Source organism: Aptenodytes patagonicus, chromosome 3 (assembly GCF_965638725.1).
Source record: "Aptenodytes patagonicus chromosome 3, bAptPat1.pri.cur, whole genome shotgun sequence".
NCBI lineage: Eukaryota > Metazoa > Chordata > Aves > Sphenisciformes > Spheniscidae > Aptenodytes > Aptenodytes patagonicus.
This window is the reverse complement of record NC_134951.1, coordinates 54,729,002-54,754,733: the sequence shown is the minus strand read 5'-3', so window position 1 is coordinate 54,754,733 and position 25,732 is coordinate 54,729,002. Positions and strand designations below refer to the sequence as shown.

Here is a 25,732-nt window from a genome sequence, read left to right as displayed (position 1 = left end):
AAGGATATAACAGAACTAGAAAAGTGCGAAGAGGACAAATTAGCAATATGATACAGCTTCTACATGAAAAGCATTTCAATTGATCGGGACTCTTCATCCTCAGAAAGAAATCAGTAAGGAAACTGAGGCCCGTAAAATCATGACTGGCATGAAACAGGTGAAGGGAAGTGTTTATCTGCTAACTCTCAAATAAAAGACCTCAGGGAGACCCAAGAATATCAGGCCTCAAGTTTAACCCAATAATTACTATTTCACTCAACAAAACTGAATTATGGAACTAATTAATACAAAGTGTTTAAGATGCCAAAATGATGTACTTAACAAACCGCTAGGAAAAGTCACGAGAGAAAGATGCAGTAATAACAAAACACAACAAACTGGAGATTATCTCCAGCTCAAGAACTTCGTAAACTGCAGGTATCCTTATACTAGGAAACAACGGGGGAGGTATTGAAATAAAGCTCTGTTGAGCTTCTCCCCATTCTCATGCTCTTTCCCAAAGGAGCTGGGCCAGGACACTTATACTCATTTTAAACTTCCAGAGTGAAGCACAAATGCAGTTCCCTGCTACCACAGATGTTGCAGTTTATTTTCCCATGTTTGGGGAAATCACATGGACAACCCATCCAGCAGGTAAGGGGTGGTGAGTCTTACCTTCCGAAAAGTCACAGACGAAAAGAACTCTTGATGTTAATTGAGCATGGTTGTTCTTTTGGTCTTGTGACATGGGTGAAAATTTGAAATGGGTAGAAGGAAAAATGTCAAAGTAAAGCAGTGTGCTTCCAATTAACTGAATTTCTTTTTCTTCAACTTACAAAATGTTAGCATTGATGTTTGCATTATCAGCATGATGATATGCTGATATAGGTATGAAATGTTTCCGTGGTCACAAATCAACTTTCTCCTATCCCCAGAGTTTTCATTCAATGGGAAGTTTTGTCTTTTCATTCTGATTTGGAACAACACAAGGTTTGCAGATGTTGCAATTCCCAGAAATTCCATTTTCGTAACAGCTCGTTCCTCGTCATAGACTGACTATGAAACGCCAGGGCGTTTGTCTGGAAAAGGCAGGTTCGTGTCACTTACAAACATTCATCTCGTAGATACCTTTATTCATACAACTGCTAATCCTTAGTGATCCGACTAAGATCCCTCCCTCAGCAGGAAGCTAGAGAGGCAGTGAGCTCACTTAGATTTTCTGGTCCATGGAAGCTGGATCCAGCAATTCTTGTATCCCACACCTGAACTATCAATCTAAAACAACAAACCCACTTTAATCACACAAGTACTTCTTGGCAAGCACAAAATACAAAAGAGGAATAACGATTCTCTAAACAAAGAAACAGGAATGCTTGTTCTCATTAAGGGTTTCTCTTGAATTTTACTCAGCAGCAATAAGAAGCAGGGTTCTCCAGGGCAGACTGTGTTCAACACTCTCCTGCAATATGTGATTGCAAGTAAACAGAAGCCCTCGAAGCATAAGATCTTAAGGCACCTTGTTTTTTGTTTTTTAAGGAGAAGCTACCGCAATGCAGAAAAGCCATGTTCAGTCTCTGAAGAGCCATGCGCTACTTCAGTATCTTGGTGAGGACTTTTTCTTTAAAAACTGTGGGTTTTACTATGCCTAACACAACAGGGTTCTGGGATCCTTCTCGGAGGAACCTGGGTATTACCGTCCTACAATAAATAAATAATTGTAAGCATTCAAAACTTGTTCTGCTTGAAGGCTGGACTGTTATTTGGGTAAGAATAGAGTAAGATTTAAAGCAAACCTCTCCAACAAGTCTGCTATAAAACAGACTGTCAAGTAAATATAAAGTTGGGAAGTTGTGGTTTGGTTTTTTTTTTTAGTAGGTTTCAATGGGGCCTAAGACCTTTTACAAATGGAACATGATTCACAATCCTTAGGTAGGAATGATACGTCACTTTATACTGCAACGCACTTACGGAGACCCATGCAGCTATGGGGGGTGGGGGGAGGGGGCAGCTTTCTCTGTGTGATATATGGGAAAAGGTCTTAAAGATCTTGCTCCAACTTTCATTTTATAACCGATTATTCTTTCTCCCCTGCAAAAAACACTCGTCATACAGGTTTCAAAATTGTTTTTGCAGATATGAATAAGTATCATATAAGTTCTTATCTCTCCTTTTCCTATCTTCCAAGTCAGATGTCTAGTTCAATGTCCAAGAGGTGACTTAGAAGACCAGAAAGTTTCTGATTTCAGTCATCTGGCTTTTGCTGTAAGAAAACACCTCTGCTAATGCCATGTCTTAATAGTTTGCCTGTTCTTTCTTAACACTCATTTGTTTTGCTGACAGAGTTAGGCCCATGGAAACTAACTCTTTACCTACTAGGTTGAAAAGTTCATCCTGTTCTACTTTTTAATAGAACAACAAAACTTTCCTGTAAACTCAGCTCCCAGAATCCATTACAAGTCTAGCGTAGCTGGCTCTGACCAAATGCTGGCACCATTTTAATAAACCACAAATTTTGACAAGTTTTTTCCTTCTTCTCTGCTAGCATTTAATACATCTTTTCCTCCAGGCATACCAGTCAGGTAGCATAAATCTCCTGCCACAAGCATGAGTCTCTAAAAGGAACAAGATTTACCTTTGACAGGATCTCGTGCATGAGACCATCTTTAGGGTAGAGATTTGTCGTGTCCTGTGCAGCCCACATGCTGAAAAAGCATTTCACCTTTCACTTTTTCATAATATTCCTTTTACTATACTTTTTCCTGAACAGGGACAGCTTTGTCTATATGCACTTAAACTCTTCGGTCACTTTACCACGTAAGCCACAGAATGGATTTCCTTCCAGGAATTCAAAGAAAAGTAACTGAGAACCTAATCAGCTATTACCTCCTCAAAACAGCAACACAGATCTAATGGCATTTAAATTAAATTTAAAATATTTTTCATAACTGGAGAAAATAACTAAATCTGTCTTCAAAAGATTTGAGGTTTGTGCTAAGATGCAGTGTTAGCTTTCCAAACATAACATACCACCATGCAGTATTTCTGATCATGCTCAGACTAGAACAAGCACAACTCAATCTTTTATTCAAGTTCATTAAACAAAAGCGTTCAACGCAGCTCAAGAAGTCTTACTCCTCGCCATAGCTCCATAGCATCAGAGGGAAAAGAAGTATGTTGAAAAATATTCATAGGGAGAAAATCCTTCCAGCTAAAACAGAAGCCACGTAAGGAGTTTTGTCAGAAGGTTACTCCCGATGGAAAGGAGAAGTTTCCTGAATATTATTTTGAAGGTTGCCTTAAAACCAATCTGAAGAGATTTGCTTGTGTTTTGCTAAAAGGCACACAGATGAACTAGTGTGTCTCTTACTACTGACCAGGGCTGGGTGGTGTTGGTCTTTGTTGATAAACCTCAAAATTTCTGAGGGGTTTTCTTTGCAAGGAAAATCACAAATTGTGCGTGGTTCCACCTAGGTCAACTTCTTTCTGGCCAAGCGCTGTTGACAGCTGCTCCGCTCCACCACAGCACAGACTCCGGCCACAGGAAGGTACAGGAAAGCCACCAACAGAGACCACATGGACAGGGAACTCACAACTTTCACATTTTACCTTTGTTCCTAAAGCAAATCCCTTCTGAAAAAGTCAGTTGATCTTCGCTGTCACATCTGTAAAGTGGTGTTAAAAGTGATCATCTTCACAGGGAAAGTTGTGATGAAGCTTACTGGCAAATGTAGGTCCCAAAACCCATTGGTTTCCTTAAGAACAGACTCAGAACCACAGTAATTCTCAAACTTGGGCACCATCTTACAGATATTACTTAAGCAGCAGTACAAGGGGCAGGAGTTCCCTCACGTCTCCCATCCCGCTCCCAGCCTTTTGCTTCCTCCCCAGTGCCGCAGTGCACCACCCAGCTGTGCTGTGAGCCAGATCGGGGAACTGATCTAGCTTCAGAACAAAGAGCCACCCCTTTCACACACACCCCGCCCGCCTTTTAAAGCCAGTTTAATTCCCTGATCTGGCCGCCAGTCCCACAAACAGCTGCACCTTTATAACTCCTTACATCAGCACTGCTGCTGAACTCCCCACATGGTGTTATCCATAAAGTGCTGGCTTTGTGTTTTTGTTGTTTTTTTTTTAAAGAAATATCATTATGTATGACCTGCTGCCTTTGAGAAACTGGAGGAGGCTAATGGCAGGAAGGGTGGGTGTCCCTCTCTCTCTGGAAGGAAAGCGAGAAGGAAATGCTCAGCAGTTATCAGGTCTTTGAATCTTTCTTCAAGTGAGTCTTGAAGTGACGAGCACCTGGAACACAAACACAAACACAAACCCCTCGCTCACCAACTACAGAGTGCACTTGAGTTGAACAGCTGTTTGCCTTTCTGTGCTACAATATCCTAGAAGCCGTTAGGTATCTCAGGTATGTTCAGAGAAGAAAGAAGAAAAACAAAAAAGGCGCCTACAGACTTTTCATGACATAAAAAAAATAAAGCCTGCCTAATATTTCATTCAAGTAATCCTAACGAGCAAGGAATTATTCCCACGTGCAAAGTAAGCCAACAGGAGCTGAAATCTATCACCTCTTACGAATTAAAAGCTTATTACTGTTTATTGGCATGCTGTATGTGCACTTTGGAGGGTCTCACTAATTCTTCATAATAATCTGTTTTCAATTAAATGGCTGTGATGGGAGGTGAATGCAAGTTCTGCATCGCACTTTTTGTGGCAAACCATCCCAATACAAACTTCCTGATACAGCAGATGTGACTGCCCATCTTCTGGCAGTGATGCATGCCAAACAGCTGTTTGCTCATGAGAACCAGGAGAGCTCAGCTTTGCTTAGAGATGTTTGGTGTGAATTTATACTGCTAAATACCTTACATTTCTTTGTCGCACTGGGACTAGTTTCTGTCACATGCAAGAGCGTGACACACCAGGAGAGAGAACGCCCGAATCCTTTCTTCCCCCTCACTTCTGCATTCCCTTCCTCACCTTCCCCCAGAGGAGGGAGCAACTTCTAAGCCAAGGAGCTCAATTTCCACTGGAGAAATGTTAGCAACTTGCAACAAAAACTGAAAAGACATAACTACTTGTGGACTTTTTCGGATTAGGAAAACAGAAACCCTGACTTAGTACAAGGAATACGCCTTTATCTGAAAAACAAGCAGGGAGGGAAGAGGCTTTAAACTATCTTTTGGCAACCGCTGATATTAGGCCCCAGCGTGCCTATCTATGGCTAACGTAGCTAGTCGCTGTTGCAGCAATAATTCCAGAGCATAAAGCAGCGTCAGTAATTCTGCTGCCTAGAGGCCAGCAGCAGCAATCAATGGTTTAATTTGCAAATTTAAAAAGGGGAGAAATAACGCCAGCACCTAAAATAGCTTTAGAATTGATCACACAGGGCTCAGTCCTAAGTGAAGGCCCCTTCACTACATGTGTGCTGAGCACTGCCTTCTCCATGGAGTACACATTAATGTTAGGAAAGAGGGAGATAAAGATAGATTTTTAAATTCATCTTACTTTGCATTGCAGCACTGTATACGTAAAAAATCCAGTTTATTGTGCATCACTCAGATCTTTGCAGGCAATGTAGGACAAGGCAAATGTATATAACCCCCTGGCAGGGGATAATCAACCAAGGATCTCTTTCCAAGTTTGCTGAGCAAAGCCTGGCATCCCTTCCACTGGTACCAACGGGTCAACGCTCTTGCTCCCATTCTCCCACTTTGGTAACAACTGGAGAAATGGGCCTGGTTAGACCTTTCCTGCAGATTTCCCTGCCTGACTGACACGCCTAATCCTGTGGTTGACAGGACAGCTCTTCATCCCATCCCCTCTTTTGATTCTGGCTCCTCACCTCTGGCTTTGGAGTTTCCTGACGCTGAACGTGGCTCTTGATTCCTTGTTTCGGTTTGCCCAGATGCTTTCAGTAAGTGCCTTGATTGTTACAGTGATCAACTGAACAGGGAATTAAGCCAATAATGGTCAGTGCGGAGTACAGAAGATAACTGAGAAAGATGAGGGAGACCAGTATTGTGACCACTAGCAGAGCGGAAAGAAGAGATTAATGTAACACTCACCATGAGCAATAAAAGACAAGAAACTCACCTTCTTGCCAGCACGAAGAGATGATCTGGACAAACAGTAGGAAATGGGTCACTGCAGCTGTGCCTGGTTTGGTCTGGAGGTTGTGAGAGTGAAGGAAGTCAAGAGGAGAAAATTGCAGCAATCAAAACAGAAGACAGTTAGGGCCCAAATGGGCGTACTTCAGTATCATGAACGGAGTGAGAAATGCAGATTTTTACAGGTGGTGTGTTGCATCACAGGAAGAATTATGGGATTATCAAGGGGGAAAGAGGGAACATAAAGAGAATTTGGGGGAATGTCATTAACCACACATGCTTTCTGTTAAGTTCTGCTGAAAACTTTACCTCTTCTTCCCCTGAATGACTTTGTGCTTATCTTAGAGAAGCAGGGGAAAAAAAAAGATCAAGTAGACAGGATATGACTGAAAGTTAAAGAAAACAAGAACGAATGAGAAACAGACGCCTTAGAACTTTCTCGATCAGCGTATGTCTACTGCGTTCACTGATTGCTCTGAGTAGATGGTTCCCATGTTATTTAGGATAGGGCTTAATCCCAGATTACCTACAAGTTTTCCTCTCCCAATGACCATCTCTATTTCTTTGCTCACCCAGCACTTCGGTCCCTCCTGCCCACCATGATTTCCAAGATAATAATTCCCGAACTTCTCAGGTAGGTCCCTCAGAACCCCCCCAACCCCCCCAAATGTCTTTTCCAGCTCCTCCTCACCATCTTCTTCATAAATGCCTCCTACACAGGCTTCACATTCAGGAGCCTCATGTCTCTTTTCCTTGTATGTTTTTAGGAAACCTGACTTCTGATACAGCTAACCTATTTCTCAGCTGTGTCTTTGGATTGCATCTGTGATGTGTCAGCACTGCTAGAGGCACTTTAGCAAAGTCCAAAAGGAAGAGATAAATTGCGCTGGAGACAGGGGAGAACTATCTGCACCACATGTAATACACGTTAATATGTATTATGTATGGCTATGTTATATATATTATGCACAGCTAACATTTTCCACTTCCCTCTCTTTAATATTGAAAACGTCTCTAACACAGTTCTGCTCTAGCCTCCTTACCTCCCTTACATTTGATAGCATATGGAATAAGCAACGGTCAGCCTTTTTTCCCCTGGCTGGGGGATGCAGCAGTCAGTGCAATATCTGGTATATCTGCGATGTTTAACTGTCCTGCCTTCATGCTCTTCGCTAACCCTCCCCAGCTGCAACCAAGCCAGTGGGGGAGGGAAACCCTCACAGTCAAATCCAGAAAGCACTTAGTGAAAACAAATAAGGTTGCTAAGGAACCATAAACTCAAACCCACAAAATCCAGGAAATGGAAAGGAGTTCATATGCTCTTTTCAAACACACACCACTCAGTCCCCTCAGCGCTCCGTCTGTCACATTATACTAGCACAGAGCTAAGGCTGTGACTGTACGTGCCCAGGACTGATTCCCCAAAATGTGGGAATCCCAAGAACCTAGCACATTGTGCCACTCAACAATATCTACCTCTCTTCCTCCTTTCCTAATCACACCACACTTAAGAAGAGTTTATAGTGCAGGGAGAATATAAATTCTATGTATATCATTAGTCATCTGTGACAGTAGCCTAGGTGACAGTAGCAATGAAGATGCCAGCAGCACAGCTGGGCAACATCAGCATACAAACCGAGGGTCCACAGAAGGCACAAATCGTACCCTCCCTGACGTTACCATCCTGCCAGCTAGACTAAAGACAGCATGGGCTTGACTGCTGATTTGTAACTCTGTTTTACCACACAGGTACAGCCTCCGGAGCCACGCTGTGCCCACAGGGATTTTCTTGAAACCAAATTTATTACTGTGCTCAACCCATAAATAAAGCTATCTCCAGTGCATTGGGAGGCAAGAAGATGACAAGCCAAAGGAAAGGGGTGAGCATGCCAGTTATACCTTGCCTGTGCCGCACAGACCCTGGGGCCACGTTTACGTGTTTTCAGAGCCTGGTGAACTCTGGAAGCAAGGGGCAATTGAGGCAAGGCAAGGCCCTTTCATCAGCTGTCCTTTGAGCACCGCATGTACTGTTCCCCATGCACACAGCTACGTTGCAGCACCTGACAAATTTCCTCACACTTTAAAACACTGTGAGAGATAAGAACATGCCACTAGAAAGGTTATATTTAGCCCTCCTATCTCCATTCACCTTGAGTTAAATCAGATACTCAAAATGTAGCAATTGCCTACCATGCAGAGGTGCAGTTGTACATGCCGTACATCTGAAATGACAATAGCCATCAGTCTTGGCTTAATCAATGCTTCATGGCAAGGTTGAAACTCCTCTGAAAGAAATAGGGTGAACTCAGTTGCTAATTTGGCTTCATCCTATCTTGTCATACAGAGATCAGAGTGGTTCATTTCTGCCATGAGAACAAAACAAGACAGCATTTCCACTTCCCACTCAGAGTTTGCACCAAAATGGCACCACTTTGAGTAGTACAAAGTGTTTATTAGAAATTGAACAAATTTTAGTACTTGCTAACAACACAACTTTAAAATGATCAGTATGAAAAAGCATAGCCTAAATATCCTTACACTATATCCAGGTGAATTTACCTCCTTGCCTCGCATATCCAGTGCATTTTGTCCACCACGTGGCTGTATTTCACAAGTACAAACAGTAAGAATAAAAGGGTATTTGCACAAACAGCCACAGCTGTGGGACATCAGGCACTTCAGGTTCCACTTCAAGTCAGCAGAGACAAAAGACCCTGCAAAGGGTGAATAAATGCACTGGGGTTCTCCCCCTTGACCAATTTCCTGTGCTCGAGGATTTTGCATCTCTCGGAAGCTGCGCTAACCGCAGGGGCTAAAGACCGAGTCGTCAGCAGGTGTAGTAGCCCTCACCTCTCCAAGACGCTTCTTCATATGAAGAGCAAACCCAGCAGCAGCATTAGACAAAACCAATGCCAGGATGCAACAGCTTATCTCTGAGGACTACTATCGAATAACTGTCTCACTTTTAGCATTAAGATGTAACAGGATGTTAGAGGGTCTACATTACTTCTACAAAATTCAGTTTTTAAACACCACATTAACCACCAAAATTAGCTTCCAAATTAGGAAAATATGACTTCTAGTCTTTTACAACTATAAGTTTGACTGTAAGTTCGCAAAAGACAGCATGCCCGTTAGTACAATTCTTCTACAGCTATTACCAAACACGGCTTTCAGTCAAAAGTGTAGTGATTTGTATTTCAGAAAGGTATGGTGGGAAATACAAATTTGAAATAGCTTATGGAATTATCAGTTTCTCAAACACACGGTTATAGATCAGAGAAAAGGATTTAGAGAGAGCCATGCAATTTATTTTGTGTAATGATTAAAAAAAAAAAAAAATCAGGTAATACATTGAAGATAAATATGTTTGTGCCCTCAAAAAGATCCCAAACTTAAAGCCCTTTCTTTTTCACACTACAAGTTTTATCAAACCAGCACAGCAAGAACATCATGTGTGGCATTTGCACAGCCACAGTTACGGCTCAGCTCTCACATAAGGAGAGCAAAGCTGCCCAACTGCTTCCAATTCAGGATGCAGAAGACAAGCAAAAATAACAAACCACCTGTTTCTAATGTGACACTTCAGCTGATTACACTGAGAAAACTAACAAGAAAAGATAAAAACGTAACTAGGATGAGCAAGCTTGCTGTGTTGATAAAGCGTGTACACTTTTATCATAATTATGCTCAAGGGCAGAGTAATAGCTTCCAAACAGACAAGCAGAAGAAAAAAAGCAGGGTTTTTTCAGTATGTTCCAAAACATAGAACACCACACCAAAGTCCCACTAAGGTGCTCATCCCCTTTACCCAAGCCTTTAATTGAGTCTTCACTAACTCATGAGCACAAACTTAGGAGGAAAGCAGGGTAAGAAGAGACGACTTGTACCTTTCAAAGTTGCTTCACATACTTCAATTCTGGGCACAAATCAAGCAGCAATGATTGAAATTCAAACTGTAAAGGTTTCATTTATGCCTAAAGCAAACATCAGGCACTTTGCTGCCATGGTGATGAACACAGTAAAAACACCTTACACTTGCAGAATCTGGAGCGATTAAAGTAGGGCTTGGTGCAATAGTTAAAAACAGTCTGGCATCAGACATGTGAGTTCACACTTTAGAAAATGGTTTCTAGTTTATTGAGTTGTGCAAAACCTGAAATACATAAACAATAAACGAACAGAGAAGTTGTGCTGTGTATGTTATGCATATACATTACTCTGGTCCGGCGCAGAATTTATAAGAGGAGTTGACTGATCGAGGGTTCCCAACATAATAGCCATAAAACTGTTCGGGAAATGAGTCACCTGCTTGACTAGCATATGTTTGCTAACACCAAGATAATAAATACTCAGCTTCGGAAAACTAAGCAAGTTTTATCACATTTTGTATTTTAAATAACCAAGTTCCATGTTAAAGCTCAATACCCCCATGTTCCCTTTAAAATGACAAATCATTAAAAAGATTTTTTTTATAAAACTAAAGCTAACAGCAGCTGAATCTTTTATGTCTGACACATTTATATTACAATATACATACTAAATTTGAAGGTACAAAGAGTTTTCAAAGCTGTTCCAGACTATCAAGCTGATTTTGACTTTTTGGGACTAACCCCACCATCTTCAGCTGACTTCTCTGCTGGCCTCTTTTTTAACCCTTTCATTTTTCGTGTCTGCAGTTTACCAAGATCTTGCTTCTGCATGTGGATTCGCCCATAAGTTGTACCGAACACATCATGGGAGATATTCTTTTTCTTCTTAGGCTGTAAGGGAAGACAAACATTAGTATTTCTGAGTAGAGAGTGCCAGGAGCTCCAGTGAGAAGCCAGATATCTGGCCTTACCATCACCATGTTCACCAGTAATTAAACTACCAAATCAAGTGCCTAAAAGCAAGGCCGCATACATTGTTTGGAGCTTAGCGATTAAGATTTGTTCTGCTCTTATGTGCTACCAGAGGAGAGTTTGTATGCCAGCTGATCACCACAAAAGTGCTATGGCCCCAGAAATATCAGTTGGCCTATATAAAAGTAAGCTTTGATCGATTATACAATAATTAATACTTCAGCTTTTGCTCTTCTTCACATATAGATCTGGAAGTAATATACTTTCCAAGGTACGTACCTTCAGGGCTTTTGGTTGTTTTAAAGACAGCTTATAAAGGTCATCTGAAGCTAAATGTGTCCTCCTCATAACCAGATCTAATGAAGGTCCCATCTCTTCCAGTTCAATTCTTGGTATTTTACAGCCAGATTTCTTCAGAAGCACCCTAGAAGGGAAAAACAAGTAAAACCAACATTGTCCTCTGTGATAAAGATTTATCCGTCCTCCTAAAGGGCAGGTTCAATCCTGTAGTTCAGAAGACTATTAAAAACAATTGCTACTGCTAACTCTATTATTGAGAAAGACGTCTGGCAGTAACACTTTGCAATATATTAAATCTGTTCCATCACAATTTGAACACACCCAAAATATAACCCGGCTAAGGTAACTTTTTGTTTTTACTATACCCCGAAAGCCGTATCACTCCTCAAATTCAAAATAGTGCCCTGGGTATTAATAGACATGAAAAATATTTACTATTGTTTGCGGCAAAATAATCTGAGCACTAACCAAGAAAGTTTTGTGTGTGTTTGTTTTGAAGAATGAGACTGATAAAAGTGATTTTGTTATAAGAGAAATCAAAATCGCATGGAACACAAGCTATGAATGCTCACAGCCTGCTAAGGCAAGGCCATGAACTGTGAGGGTGAACATGCAGCAAGAAAGATTGTCTTGTCCTGCCTGCTCCTGTCTTCCCTTGTGTATGACTGGCTGCAGCCTACCACCTGTCGTTCTCTGACAAACACCTAAGTGAGGAGAGTCCTAGAAATCAGCCTGAGAACGGACTAAATCTCTGAAGTCCAAGACTGTACTTTGAATTCACCAAGTTAACTCACACCACCTTACTAATCCAACCATACCAAAGAGCAATCCTCCTAGCTAGAAGGGGGAGCTCAACGAGGAAGGAAGCAGCACGTTTAGGGCTTAAGCGTTTTCCTTCTGCTGTACAAGTTACTCTGTGTTATGCTGGAACACCTCTACGCATTACATGTTTTAAATGCAGCAAACTATTGCTCAAGCCGGTTCAATTACACAACTACGGGCTAAATTTGGGGAAAAGTTGACAAGTGTACCAAAAAGCAAACAAATAGGTAAAACACATACTCACTTATAGCTTCGCATGTAAATCTTCCCCTCTACAGCTGTGAAATGCAAAACATACTCTAAACCAGCCAGACGAATACTGGGCACACTAGGACCTCTGAAGAAATCTGAAAGAATATTTAAAAAGAATAAATGCCAGGTTTCTCGGCTGAAAACCAAACCAACAGATGACTATGTGTCATGGTTTAACCCCAGTCAGCAACCAAGCACCACAGAGCCGCTCGCTCACCCTCTCCCCCCCGGGTGGCATGGGGGAGAGAATCGGAAGGGCAAAAGTAAGAAAACTCGTGGGTTGAGATAAGAACAGTTTAATAATTGAAATCATAATAATAATAATGATGATGATGATGATGATGATGATGAAGAAAAGGAAAACAACAAAAGAGAGAGAGGAACAAAACCCAGCAAAAACAAGCGATGCAACCGCTCACTACGTGCCAACTGACACCCAGTCAGTCCCAAAGCAGCGATCGCCGCCCCCCACCCAACTCCCCCCAGTTGATGTACTGAGCATGACATCACATGGTATGGAATACCCCTTTGGCCAGTTTGGGTCAGCTGTCCTGGCTGTGCCCCCCCCAGCTTCTTGTGCACCTCCTCGCTGGCAGAGCATGGGAAGCTGAAAAGTCCTCGACTTAGTATAAACACTGCTTAGCAACAACTAAAACATCGGTGTGTTACCACATTATTCTCATGCTAAATCCAAAACACGGCACTGTACCAGCTACTAGGAAGGAAATTAACTCTACCCCAGCTGAAACCAGGACAGTATAACAAATCGGTTTATTTCATAAGGGACCCGCATCACATCACTGATGTGAACTCCTTGCCTATATAGATATTTTTATTGCATCTAACTAAGCAAGGCTATACATGGGATGGAGCTAGACAAGCTGAATCCATATGTTTAATGGGAATCTCACACAATAGCCGCTACTTAGAACTGCAGCCCTGCCAAAACACGGGAGAGAAACCTAACATTACAGGTGTAAGCTCCCGCGCTGGTGAAACCAAACGTGTAGAAATCCTGACAGGAACACAGTGACGTCCCAGAGATAACTGGGTAGCAATATACACACTACCTAAAAATAAGTGCATGGAGAAGAGCAAATATACTTTCAGAGCAGTAACTTAGTTTTATTAAGCTAATTGGGATAATTGCATTGTCTATTCTTCTTAATGTTCAGCTTTAAAGTCAGAAAAATGAAATGTATCTTATTTTGTGTTTAGGCCAGTTCACGCTCGGCTAAACACAGATGAATACAGAGAAGCCATTAGTTCAGGTATCTGTTTAAAGACATCATACAACAAACTGATACTTAAGATTCTTAATCAGAGCCAGATTTGGATGAGTAGAAAGAATGATCAAAACCAGTACAAAACAGATCGAAACTGTATCTTGTCTACTCTTACCTACATTTTCTCTCACTGACTTAGGGAAAAAGTTTAGGTTATCATTTCTTTCATACCTCCCCTGCAACAAAGCACTTCTGTCCTTTAGGTAAAGCGGTATTCATCATTACAATTAATGTTTTCTCTATTTAATAAGCAACACATAACTATAAAAATAAGACACTTAAAATACTTGCTTAGTTTGCAAAGAGAACACTAAAATACAGGTTAAATACAAAATGAGCCGTCTCTAGTGAGGTTCTTATATCAGGCTATAAAAAAAAAATACTGTACAATCAGAGAGCTTGCAATAAGCACAGCAATCTGTCCAACATATGCAGAGGGTGGAGAAGGAATGTGACCTTGACTGAGGGAACAAGGTGTGCTAATAAATATGACAGGGCAATGCTGAAACATAGGAGAACTGCTAACAGATGCAAAACACATCAGTCTTTTCCGTTTTCTGTCCCATTTTCAGATCCCTTGAGTAGTTGTCTTTTCCTCCACTACCTTTTTCAAGAGTATCAGCACTGGAGTGACATCCAAAACAAAGTCTTGCTGGCAGATACCAGCTGGAGTCTAGCCAGGAAGTTTCCTTGGTCAATTAAATACTCTCTCTCCTCCTCTTGTGGGTTGAGCTTGCAGTTAGAGGAAAAGTTGCAAATAAAATATTTTGTTCGCTTCTGGCATATATTTTCCCTTCGACTAGTTCTCTGCGGGTACACAAGCTTACATTTACAGTGGTTTTATTGGCAACATCCATCTCCCTTTCGTATTTTCCTGTGGTATCATACATCTTTTTACCCACAGGATGATCTCTTCCAACAAATGCAGGTGGCCAGGAATTTCTGTTTCCTGGCAATGCTAAACATCTGCAGAAACCTTACACTTCAGTACACCCAGAGAGTTGAAGTTTTTTTAATGTACTCTTAATTTACAACTCCTGCTTTGGTTGGACTAGAGACTTGCTTTCTCCTTTCTTTCCATTTGTCGTTCTTTCTTCCCCTTGTCCTCAACATGTTTCCAGAACTTCTAATTTACTTTGTCCTGCAGAGAGCTTCACAGGACCTTTCAATTTCCAGATTAAATTCCTAAATTATTTTGGAGCACAAGTCTATAGACTTCTTTTTGTATCAATGCATATTCAAAAGCTGGTAACACTGTAACCTATGTAGCTATGGTTAGCATTAGCAGAGTTCAAACTCTATCCCAGGCATTTCCCAGCCATCCCCTTTCCTAGCCAGAAGGAACCCGCAAATCTTTTGAGACACTCAGAAAAGTCTGTGTGAGGAAGGCGGTATGAAGAACAAGCTGATGGTCAATCTAAAATTGTAGAGGTCTCCTGAAAACCAACATTTTAGAAAGTGTGTAAGCAGGTCACGTAGCGCCTAGCCATTTTTAAGATGAAATGGGTGTGCAATAAAAGAACTAGCAAGCAGGCAGTGTTGTAAAAGAGGAAACATTTTATAAATACAAGCATAAAGAGTTATTAGAATTTCATGAACTGCATTCCAAGGACTTACATCGTAAATTAATTCCTACACTACCACATCAGTAGGCAATGAAAACCAAAAGAGAAAGAATGGGATGTCTTTGTCTTCCAGGTCTCTAAAGAAAAATGCAGCTGCCATTTATTTCTCCCAAATAACTTCTTCCACTTCACAATCTAAGCGGACTATAGGGTTTGATTACCATGAAGACAACAATTCACCCTTGCCTTTAATTTTACCAAGGAACTGCTGTAAGATGATATTCCGAACATACATAAACCCTTTTGATACCACAAAAGCCAATGAAAGCTTGGTTGTTCACCAGCATCACTAGCATCACATTGCTTTGGCAACAAGAAGCTGTTAGCCATCTAATATTCCCTCTGGGATCCCAAGAATACTGCTGTAGTAACAAAATATTTGCTGTTTTTATAAAGACATTTCTCTATCTTTCTTAGCAATAGAGTGGCAGCTTAAAAGCACTATCTTTTGCAGGAACAGAAAGAATCAGTTCTTCCCTACCAGTTAAGGGCAGTTTTGAAGCAGGTCAAATTATTACCCAAACGATTTTAATTGGTTAGTGATACCTTCAAGCCTTTACACTCCTTAACCTTTTCCTTTGTCTATTGTTTTGCATCTAGGTATTTCATAGAAGTCAGCAGAACATTAAGACCTGGAGTACATTCAAGAAGAAAGACTGGGTGTCCATTTGAGTACATTTGACTGCAGAGTCATTAAAGGCAAATAAATAGGAGAGGAGAAAGGACAGACGAACACCAAAAGAAATAGGATAGGAAAGACTAGTTAGTTATTTGGCAACTATCTAACGGTGCATGTCTTCCATTTAAGCTATCAAGCTATTTGATCATGGGGTGCATGAGCACACCTGGATGCCAATCACCAACATTGTGCAGATGCCTGAACAAGATACACTTCAGAAAATAATGCACCTGCTTCCTGCAGTGTAAATATTCAGAGTGACACAAACGTGCAGTATTAAAACTCGCTTATCTTCGTATTCAATATTCACCCACCTTCAAAGGTTTATAAGCACAGTTACTAGTCTTTCATCTATCCCCAAGAACCAGTCAGCTGCATTGAGAGGATGCAAATTTTCTCCTCTCCTGCTCCCTTTTCAGTCTCATTCCAGATGAAACATCTTGCTTTAAGGGATTATAATACTAAGGGGAAAAAAATCTCATTTTTAAGGTCTGTTTCTAAAGAGCAATCATGTATCTGTTTGCCTAGAAAAAAAAAGAGCCCAACCAATATTTATTTTATATGAAAGGGAGGTCTTGCAAAGCTGTAAGATTATGAATTGGTACAACCCAAGAATGGAACTGAAAGAACAAGACTGTTCTTATTGGGCCAGTTTCAGTATTTTACCACAGCTAAAAAAAAAAAAAAAAAAAAAAAAAAAAGGTAATCTACTTTTAGGAAACCTATTAAAAAGAAAAAACACACCGCCCTACTTACTAGATCTAGTTCTACCAAGCAAGACACATTTTTTAAGTGTCAAGAGATACAATACCATATGACTTCTATGTCCCAAAAAGCTACCCTAAGAGAAGTATAATCCGTTTTTGTAGTTCCCCAGAAAAAACCCACAATGTGCTTTATCTTCCAGAGCCTCCAACCTTGAGATAGTAAAAAACTTTGTGCCAGTTTGTTTACTAAGCTCCAAGCCTGCCTTGAAATTATGACACAGCTATTCTCTACAGCTGATTTTTACTGCACATGTTCTTTCCAAGTACTCTAATCAATGGCACTTTTGTTAGAATTGGTCAAAATTCCAACAGAAAATGCTTTCATTATAAAAACACAAGCTCAATTATACTGATCTGACTTTTTTGTAAGCAAAAATATCCCACTTTCTGAACTTAATCCACTGATTTCAAATTAGATGCTTCAAAAACATTGTTTGGTTAGAAAAGTGACGATCCAGTACAATTACAAGGTAAAGACTTTTTGAAAAATGCCAGAATTTTCCCACAATCCAAGTAATGAATTTTAGTGAACACCAAGTTTCAACTTCAGAGTCTTTGAGGCTAGTCTTTCCCCCCCCCTCTAAAAGTCATGATGATTAGTTAACTTTAATTTCACGTGACATGAAACTTACAAGTGCCTGTTCTTGTTTTCTTTCTGTGCTGAACATAAGCAAATGTTTATTGACAAACCAACATTTCCCAACAGATCATATTACTACAGATTTATGCAATCCTACTGCTCAAATAATCAAAATACTGACCAATAAGAAGGCTCTTCAGTCTTCTGTATTCTTCATTTACATCAAACATGTCACCAGCAAATATCAACATAGGTTTTGTTCCTTCAGGACATTTACTGTTCTGCGGAATAAGAATTTTAAAACAGAATAAAAATTCAGGCCGTGTCAGGGAACATATTATTGCCTTAATAGGTGGTTAGCCATTCAACATTGAATGAAAAGTTGTTGTGACCTGTGATCAATATGGACAGAATAGACACATTTTTTTTCATTGAACAACACTGTATGCGTATGGAAGGACTTTGTTTTTAAAAGGGTGAATTGTGTTATTCTTTGTGCTGGATTAAAAAAGAGAGATTCTTCACTATAAAATGTATAAGATAACACCTTTCGGTGAAAACGAGTGAATTTGACTGCAACTACTAATAAAAACCCTAAAATTAGAGGCAGACAAGTCTATTGTACTTCTGACACTGGAGAGTACATGAAAAAGGCTAAAAGAATAGTTTAGTCAATCACCGAATTAAAATTCTGGCCAACAAATACATTTACTTAACTACAACTTCCCTGCTATAAACAGTGTTATGAAGATACACACTACAATCTGACGACTTCAAGGGGAAGATTCACCTTTATAAACCATAATTTCTTCACTATCCCTCTAGACTGTCCTGCCAATTTATACACTGTGATGAGAATAAAGACCATAAAAATTCCTTATTTGTGCAGTGTATGAACTGCTTGATACAAAAGTACACACATATGAAATATGTTTTAGTCTTGCCAAAATGAGCCTAACACAGGTGAATATTCTCTGGGTTTAAATAATCAAGATGTTAGCTCCCCATCTGAATTAAGTATGGTTCCCTGAAAACTGGCATTTACGTGCTACTGAAAGCTAAAGAAAGTTTCAGAATCATCTCAGTCAGCAGAGTGACCCCCTTTAGCTATAATTTGAGAAGAGGGATTCCAGTTTTCAAAGCCTACACCAGTTTATATAGGAACCTACCATGAGCAGAACCTGACTAAGGAATTTTGTAAATGTAACTAATTAAAAAGGAAAACATAAGGAATAAACCAAGTCTAAAAAAAGAATTTGCAAAGAAAGTTGCAAGCTTGCTCAAAACAACCAAAATAAAATAAAAAGCAGAGCATAAAAAACCTCAACATTCTGGGGTACACAAATTAGCAATCGTCACATACGGCATGAAACGCTTTTGTAAACAAATCCTGTCCTTCAAAGCACAGAAAAAGCCAATGCACCAAAAAAATCCACCAGTAGATGTCACTGAAATACCGAATTAGCAATTCCTTACCTTGACATCTTTTAGGGATACAAACTTCTCAATGCCTAGCTCAATCATGTCTAGGACGTGATAGTCAAACATGCGACCTGTGAAAGTAAAAAAAGAAAATCCAGCTATTTAAATATTCATTGAAAACTAGTCCTTTCATCCAAATAAAAACCCAAGTGAGACATATTACCTATTATCAGGTTGTTAGGCCGCTTCTTGTTATGAGAGCCAAACAGAAACAAAGAACAATCTGATTTCTTGGAAAAAAATTCCTACAATTGAGGAAAAGAACAAAACTCATGAGTTCCAGTTTGTAGTGTTTAAAATATTTGGTGAAGGTATACGTCACAAACACGTGAGTTTAGGAGCTGCTTAACTAGAAGAGCAACTGCACTTAACAGAAGAGTTTTGAGCACGTCCAGGTCCACATAAGCTAAAATTGACAGCTGGATTCAAGGTTCAAATAACAATTCGTTTCCTTTTTTTATTTCCCATTGCAGTCTTAAAGATCAAGCCAGGTAATTTTTTCTTGTCGTTTTTATCTGTAATGCCCTTTTTCATAATTCCTCATTATTTGTTTTTACATAAGATACCTTCAACCACTTCTCCTTGCCTGAAGAGTAAGTATTTGCAAGTTGGCTGCAGTTGTAATGCCTCATTTTAGTTACCCAGCTAAGCTTCATGCAGCATATTAGCTTTGCCTAACAGCTTCTTAACAATCAGTTAATTCCCTCCACAGCAAGCCTGGGAACATCTGCAAATATCTAATGTTCTCACACTTGGGCACGAGAGTCCTACTACAGAGCAACTTCATGTCAATTTATTATTTAAGAACAAGATGCTACTTAAAACCAAGCCAGTGGTGACTATCATAGAGAAGATCTTTTCTCCAGGTGGAGTAGATAGAGAACCTATCATGGTATTATGTCCAGAGCCAACATTAAAGCAATTATTTCTGAGGACGTCCAACTCCAAAGCCTTTTTCTGCACTGCTGCTTCTCAAGACAGCCCCTCTTTCTGTGTATCAACCATAGTTCCCAGATATACACACACGCTATTTATCCAGTACTTCCCAGAAGTACCAGAGTTTCTACACCTACACTTAGCAGTTATGAAGCAGAAAAAGCCACTGCATCTCCTCCCACCCCTGCAACAGCAGCAGCTCAGAGAGGACGTCGCAGCTCTGCCCTTCTGGGAGGTCAGGAGAGACACCCCCAGGAGCAATCCTAGGTTGGATTAATTGCACGTACAAGTCACACAGCTCAGCACTGAGCTCTGCCACCAGGTCCCTGAAAAGTACTGACTGTAGACAGATCAAGAACAGAACCATACCCTTGAAACACTTGCTCATACAGCTCTGTTAATCACTGCGTGTTGATATATGTAAATTGTCAAACAGCTGTATGATATTTTATTAAAAAGATGCAACAAACTCAAATGCCTCAAAAGTGTTCAGCATATACTGCGACATCCCATACATTGCAAAATTGCTCTTTTAAAAAGATGCCTGTAACCAAAAAAACCCAAACTAACTTGATTTCACTTTCCATATCTTTCTAGGCTCTGATTATTTGTTGACACTGTTCTCAATGACCCAACCCTATTGTTTTGAGGTTACAAGAATTAAAGTTCCCTGAAGGACCCCCTTTTAAAATATCAGAATGATTTTAGCTGCCATGTTTTCCCAGAAATTATCAGAAGTTTAAACCAGTGGTCAGCTAATAATCAGCTAGTTCCTATATGACTGTGAAACCAAGTCATCCAGCTATGGGATTTCAAGAGGTTTAGTTTCAGCAAATAATGCTGCAAATCTTTCCTCACTGCCTACACTAAGTTTGCCATTCCACTGACGATATTTTAGGGACGGCTGCATTACTGCGCTTCTTGCCAAGAACAGAACAGAAGCACATACTACAACATCTCAGCATCAGATTTAATGCAGATTAAGTAACTTTCTACCTTAGAATCATAGAATCATAGAATCATTGAGGTTGGAAAAGACCTCTAAGATCATCGAGTCCAACCGTCAACCCAACACCACCATGCCCACTAAACCATGTCCCTAAGCGCCTCATCTACACGTCTTTTAAATACCTCCAGGGATGGGGACTCCACCACTTCCCTGGGCAGCCTGTTCCAATGTTTCACCACTCTTTCAGTAAAGAAATTTTTCCTTACATCCAATCTAAACCTCCCCTGGCGCAACTTGAGGCCATTTCCTCTCGTCCTATTGCTTGTTACTTCGGAGAAAAGACCAACACCCACCTCGCTACAACCTCCTTTCAGGGAGTTGTAGAGAGCGATGAGGTCTCCCCTCAGCCTCCTTTTTTCCAGGCTGAACAACCCCAGTTCCCTCAGCCGCTCCTCATAAGACTTGTTCTCCAGACCCCTCACCAGCCTCGTTGCCCTTCTCTGGACACGCTCCAGCACCTCGACGTCCTTCTTGTAGTGAGGGGCCCAAAACTGAACACAGTATTGGAGGTGCGGCCTCACCAGTGCCGAGTACAGGGGCACGATCACTTCCCTACTCCTGCTGGCCACACTATTTCTGATACAGGCCAGGAAGCCATTGGCCTTCTTGGCCGCCTGGGCACACTGCAGCATAGATACCTTGGTGTATCTATGCTGCAACCACAATGATTTTTTGTTCCTAACACATTAAAAATGCTTTAACTCCACTGTCCAATACAACTTCAGCAACTCCTCTAGCACTCACTATTGGCTGCCTTCACTTTTTTAATCATTAATGATTAATCATTTTTAATGATCATTAAGGATCCTTAGCTATCTCTCCCCTCCTCTCCCTTTTTATTTATGGAGAATTCCTTAGATAAGTTTCCCCTTTATTTTCACAATCACCTTCAGACAAGAAAGTGCGTTTGTGCCTGGTGTGTACACATGAATTTTTTTTTTTTCTTCACACACGGATTTACTTAATACAGCACCCCCAAATTCCCAACTTCAGTGTGCATTTTCAGTTAGTTATTTCAACAACTGCCTCACGCGTTGGAAAACTGACCCTTATCTCCCTATGTGAGTCAGCAGTGGCACAGAGCAAACATTACCAAATCATGATCACTGGGAACCAAACAACTTATTTTGGGATAATTAATTTTTGTCTTTATTGTAAAACCACAGCTGTACATCACTATCTCCTTTCTCTCATTTTGTTGAAGGAAATACATATATTCCTTTTATGACAGACATATTTCAGCAGTTAAAGTAATGCTTCGACTGAAGTGCAAAAGTGTGAGATGTAATCTTAGGATTAGCCCCTCTATTTTTTGCCTTCCTGCTCATAAATAATCTTGACCTTAAAGCACTGAATCAACACCAAATCCAGACGGGGGCATATCACCAAATGTATTTCCAAACACACACACCCTTCCAAAGTACCCTCCAAGCCTCTGAAGAGCCACTTTTGCAACCTCTTTGCAGGCCAAATACACATATTTAACTGAAATTGCGCATTTTTCTGACAGTTCTTGACTGCATGTGGGAACAGAACTCCCAGCGACCATCTCACACTTGCACAGCTGATGCATGTGTTTGCCTGTGGTACTCTGCTGGGCTTTCTTCCTCTATTCAAACACGAGGAACTCACAGAAAGCTATGACCCCGACATTTAACTATTTTAACCTATGAATTCACCAAATTGAAAACAAGTTGTTCATAAGCTATGGCACTTTAGAGGACTGACTTTTAGAAAACCAAAATAAAACACTTTATTCTTCCTTTCATATCAAGCACTGTTACTTATAATAGCGTTACAGACTCCTGCATTTGCCTGTCTGTTTACAGAAACATGCATTTAAGGTAAAGACAAAGTCCTCACAACATAACAGTTGTCTGGCAGCCAGAGGAAAAATATGCCTACCGACGCCATAAATCTAGACATAGCCCTACCTTCAACTTATCCAAACTCCCTGTAAACTTTGTTTCTCATCTAGTTCCTCACAGAGTAATAGTAAATTATCCTCCAACAAAGTTCTTCATGACTTCAAGGCTGTAAAACGTCACAAGAGAAGACGTGGTTTATACTTACCAATGATGTTTGATCCTCAAAAGGCCTAGTAATATTTTTCCTGAGAGGAGGAAAAAGAAAGGGGGGAAAAAAAAAAGATTGAAAAAAGAACAGGCCCAGATAAGCACTTCTAATTAGTTCTCTGGTAACATTCAAATTCTGCATTCTACTAGAAACTCCAGCAGTAGAGGTTCAGTTTTAGTTCAAATCATAAGCCATATTAATACTGCCAGGAGTTCCTTAGTGCCACAATTGCCATTTTAAGTACTTTCCTCCATGTTTCCTGTCTCCTGGGGCCTGACTTCCAGACCACCGCCAGTGACACTTCATAAGCAACTGCCTTCACTTGTTCATCCAATGTTAAATTTAGCTGTTACAATTAATGTCTCTGCACTACATCCATACAGATACTAGGTTCCCATTTTTAGCAAGACGTATCTATCATTATAATCTGTAACTCAAATTTATAAGAATTCGGATATAAGAACTCCAGCCTACCCACTGGACACAGAACCTCGCTAGCTGTTTGCACAGATGAGAGTCAGAGAAGCCAACTGTTCAAGTTTGCTGAATCCTGCTCTGTAACACTTGGCACAGAGCTGGGCTCAGCACCAACACTGATCACGTGTAGCTTGTTTCCAGTCCACTGAAACGTATGATGAATCTCAGACACCTTCTGCAACCCTTTCCATTGTTCAAGCCCTCATGCCAGCCAGCATCTCTATTCATGCTTTGAAATTACCAAATGCTGTCTCATCAGAAGACTCAAAGGTGTCAAAGTGAGACCACTTACTTTTTATACAGTACAGCAAAAGGCTTCTTCACAGCATACTGCAAAAGACAGTTAAACACGTGTTATCTCTAATACATTCAAGTACGCAGCATTGCTTTTTCTAAAACCCTACAGCTTACACAATCATGTGAAATAGAGTAATTGTTTGTGCAAGTCAGTCTAGAAAAGAAGTCACTTCAAAAGGTCTGCTTGCAATAATACTCTTCAAGTTAGTAGTACTAATCTTGGTTCCAAATCAATTGCAGAAGGACTTATTTCTAGAAACCAAGAAACAACAAAGTAACTGAGAAACAGCTGAAATCAAAGCCACGTAATGGAATCTCTGCTTCTAGTGGCATGAGGAAAACCAGGGGGTGAACAACCACCTCATTATCATCGGCATAAGATGGTAAGAAAATGACAAAGCAAAGAGAGAAAAGAGTGTAGGAACAGCTACAATATTTTCAGGTATAGAGTTAGGAGACAGGATTGTAATTTTAAGTTTTGGGAGAGGCTGAAAGCTCCATATCAATACACACAAGCAGTTTACAGGATTCTGGGATATGACTTCAGCTGTGTGATCCATGATCCATGATCCAATTCCGTACATAATTCTCTTGTTTTCAAATGGACTTGCAACACTTCACCTTATATACCAGACAACCATGGAAAAAAATAATAATGAAGAGAATAAGCTCAAAACTTATGGCAAAGAGGAAATAGGGGGAAAAAAAAAAAAATCTCTTTCGAGGGGTACATAATAACACCTTTGGAATACCAGTCAATCTGAAATTTGGGGAACAGAGAGAGTATGAAAATAATCGATCTTGTGGCAGACAATATGCAAACTGTAAGAAAAAGAGAAAGGAAGGTACCCTTGGCATAGCACAAAAGGTAGTACAATTAAAGGTTGCATACGTATGTCCAGCGACTTACAATGTCTTTAAGCACTTCAGTCACTGTTAAGTTCGCATTTCCTCCTTTTATGAGCATAGCATTTTTTGTATTTTCTTTAAGTTTGGGTTCTCTCTTCTCAAGAAATCTTTTTGCTCTCTTAGTTTTAGGCTTTCTGTAACAATAAATTAACAGTTAAAAACTTAATATTAGTAACAACACCCGACACCGCAGAAAACAGTAAAACAAAACAAGAATTGGAACAGGCTGTGTTCAAGTAACTTGTTTCAGCGACTCAAACTAATCCCAACCCACAGAATTACAATCAGTGCTAGAAGCCCGGTCTCAGATGAACGTGTTTGACTGCCACTCCTCTTCCTCTCTGTCCCCCCAAGCCAGCAAAAGTGATTTTACAGTCTTGGGCTTTTCAGTTTCTGCTAATTTAGAGCTTAAGTTATATCAGAATTCCCACAGACTACTGACAGGCTGAAAGCTTCCCTCACACCAGCTCCCTCCCCAAGTCAGAGACTCGCATATGAGAAGAAAACGAAGTTCCTCAGAGACCACCGATGGCATCCAGAAGAAAAGCTCAGGTACGGCGCATCTGGCGGTACGAAGCAGAGAGCAGTACCGTGCATTATTTAGGTGAAGTACACCAGCCTTAGCAGGGGCACAGAGGTACACACACAGGTACTTCCAACTATAGATGAAGATAGCTCTTTCAAGCGTACAGAAATACATAAATTCAGCACCAGCTGGTCACCACGGTCCCTTTAAGTTACCAACTGAGCGAGGGCCACCAAGAAAGAGACGGCAGCGCCCCGTTTCCCTCCTTCCCGCTCGTTTTCCGTAGGCCTTTTCTCTCCGCCGGCCTCCCCCCTTGCAACCCTCCCCAGACCGCCGCCGCCCACGCCCCACAGCCGCCCGCTCCTCGGGCTCCCCGCAGGGCCCGCTCGCGCTTCCCAGCGCCCGGGGAAGCCGCGCAGCCCGCCCCGCCCGGTACCGGCCACTCCGCGGTGATCGGGGCGCCGCCCCACGAGGCCGGAGCCCTCACAGGCCGGGACGGGGGGTGACCGTCGCCCCCCCCCCCCCCCCCGCCACACTCACACCACCCGGTCCAGCGCATCCATCGCTGCCGAGCCGCCTCACGTGCGCGCCGCGCCGCCGTCAGCCAACGCCATCCGATACGTCACATCCGCCGCGGGAAGGAGGCGAGGGCGAGGCGAGCGCCACAAAGAGCTCGGGTTCGGGCAGTGAGCATGCGCGGAGCCAGCCCCCCCCCCCCAAGGGGCGCGCGCGGGAGTGCCTCCACCTGAGAGACCGGCGTCCCTTCCCAG

The 25,732-nt window shown here is 41.2% G+C and overlaps 1 protein-coding gene and 1 long non-coding RNA gene across 3 annotated transcripts; one reads left to right on the top strand and one right to left on the bottom strand.

The window, feature by feature from the left end:
* Positions 1 to 567: 567 nt before the first annotated feature.
* Positions 568 to 16,572, top strand: LOC143158031 (uncharacterized). The gene is made up of 3 exons (XR_012994895.1): positions 568 to 633; positions 7,845 to 7,975; positions 15,825 to 16,572. It is a non-coding gene; the product is annotated as an uncharacterized LOC143158031 (long non-coding RNA).
* On the bottom strand, positions 10,202 to 25,610 carry RPF2 (ribosome production factor 2 homolog). Of its 2 annotated transcripts, none has more exons than XM_076333423.1 (10): positions 25,503 to 25,610; positions 24,438 to 24,570; positions 23,523 to 23,560; positions 22,751 to 22,790; positions 18,896 to 18,977; positions 18,727 to 18,803; positions 17,432 to 17,531; positions 12,306 to 12,408; positions 11,219 to 11,363; positions 10,202 to 10,858 (listed from the first exon to the last, which is right to left on the bottom strand). In XM_076333423.1, exons 1-10 carry the CDS (start codon positions 25,523 to 25,525, stop codon positions 10,679 to 10,681), a joined length of 921 nt encoding a protein of 306 aa, XP_076189538.1. In that variant the 5' UTR covers positions 25,526 to 25,610; the 3' UTR covers positions 10,202 to 10,678. The 2 variants fall into 2 exon arrangements, with proteins under 2 accessions (XP_076189538.1, XP_076189540.1); XM_076333425.1 differs by lacking the exon at positions 25,503 to 25,610 and adding an exon at positions 25,399 to 25,483.
* Between the last annotated feature and the right edge of the window lie 122 nt (positions 25,611 to 25,732).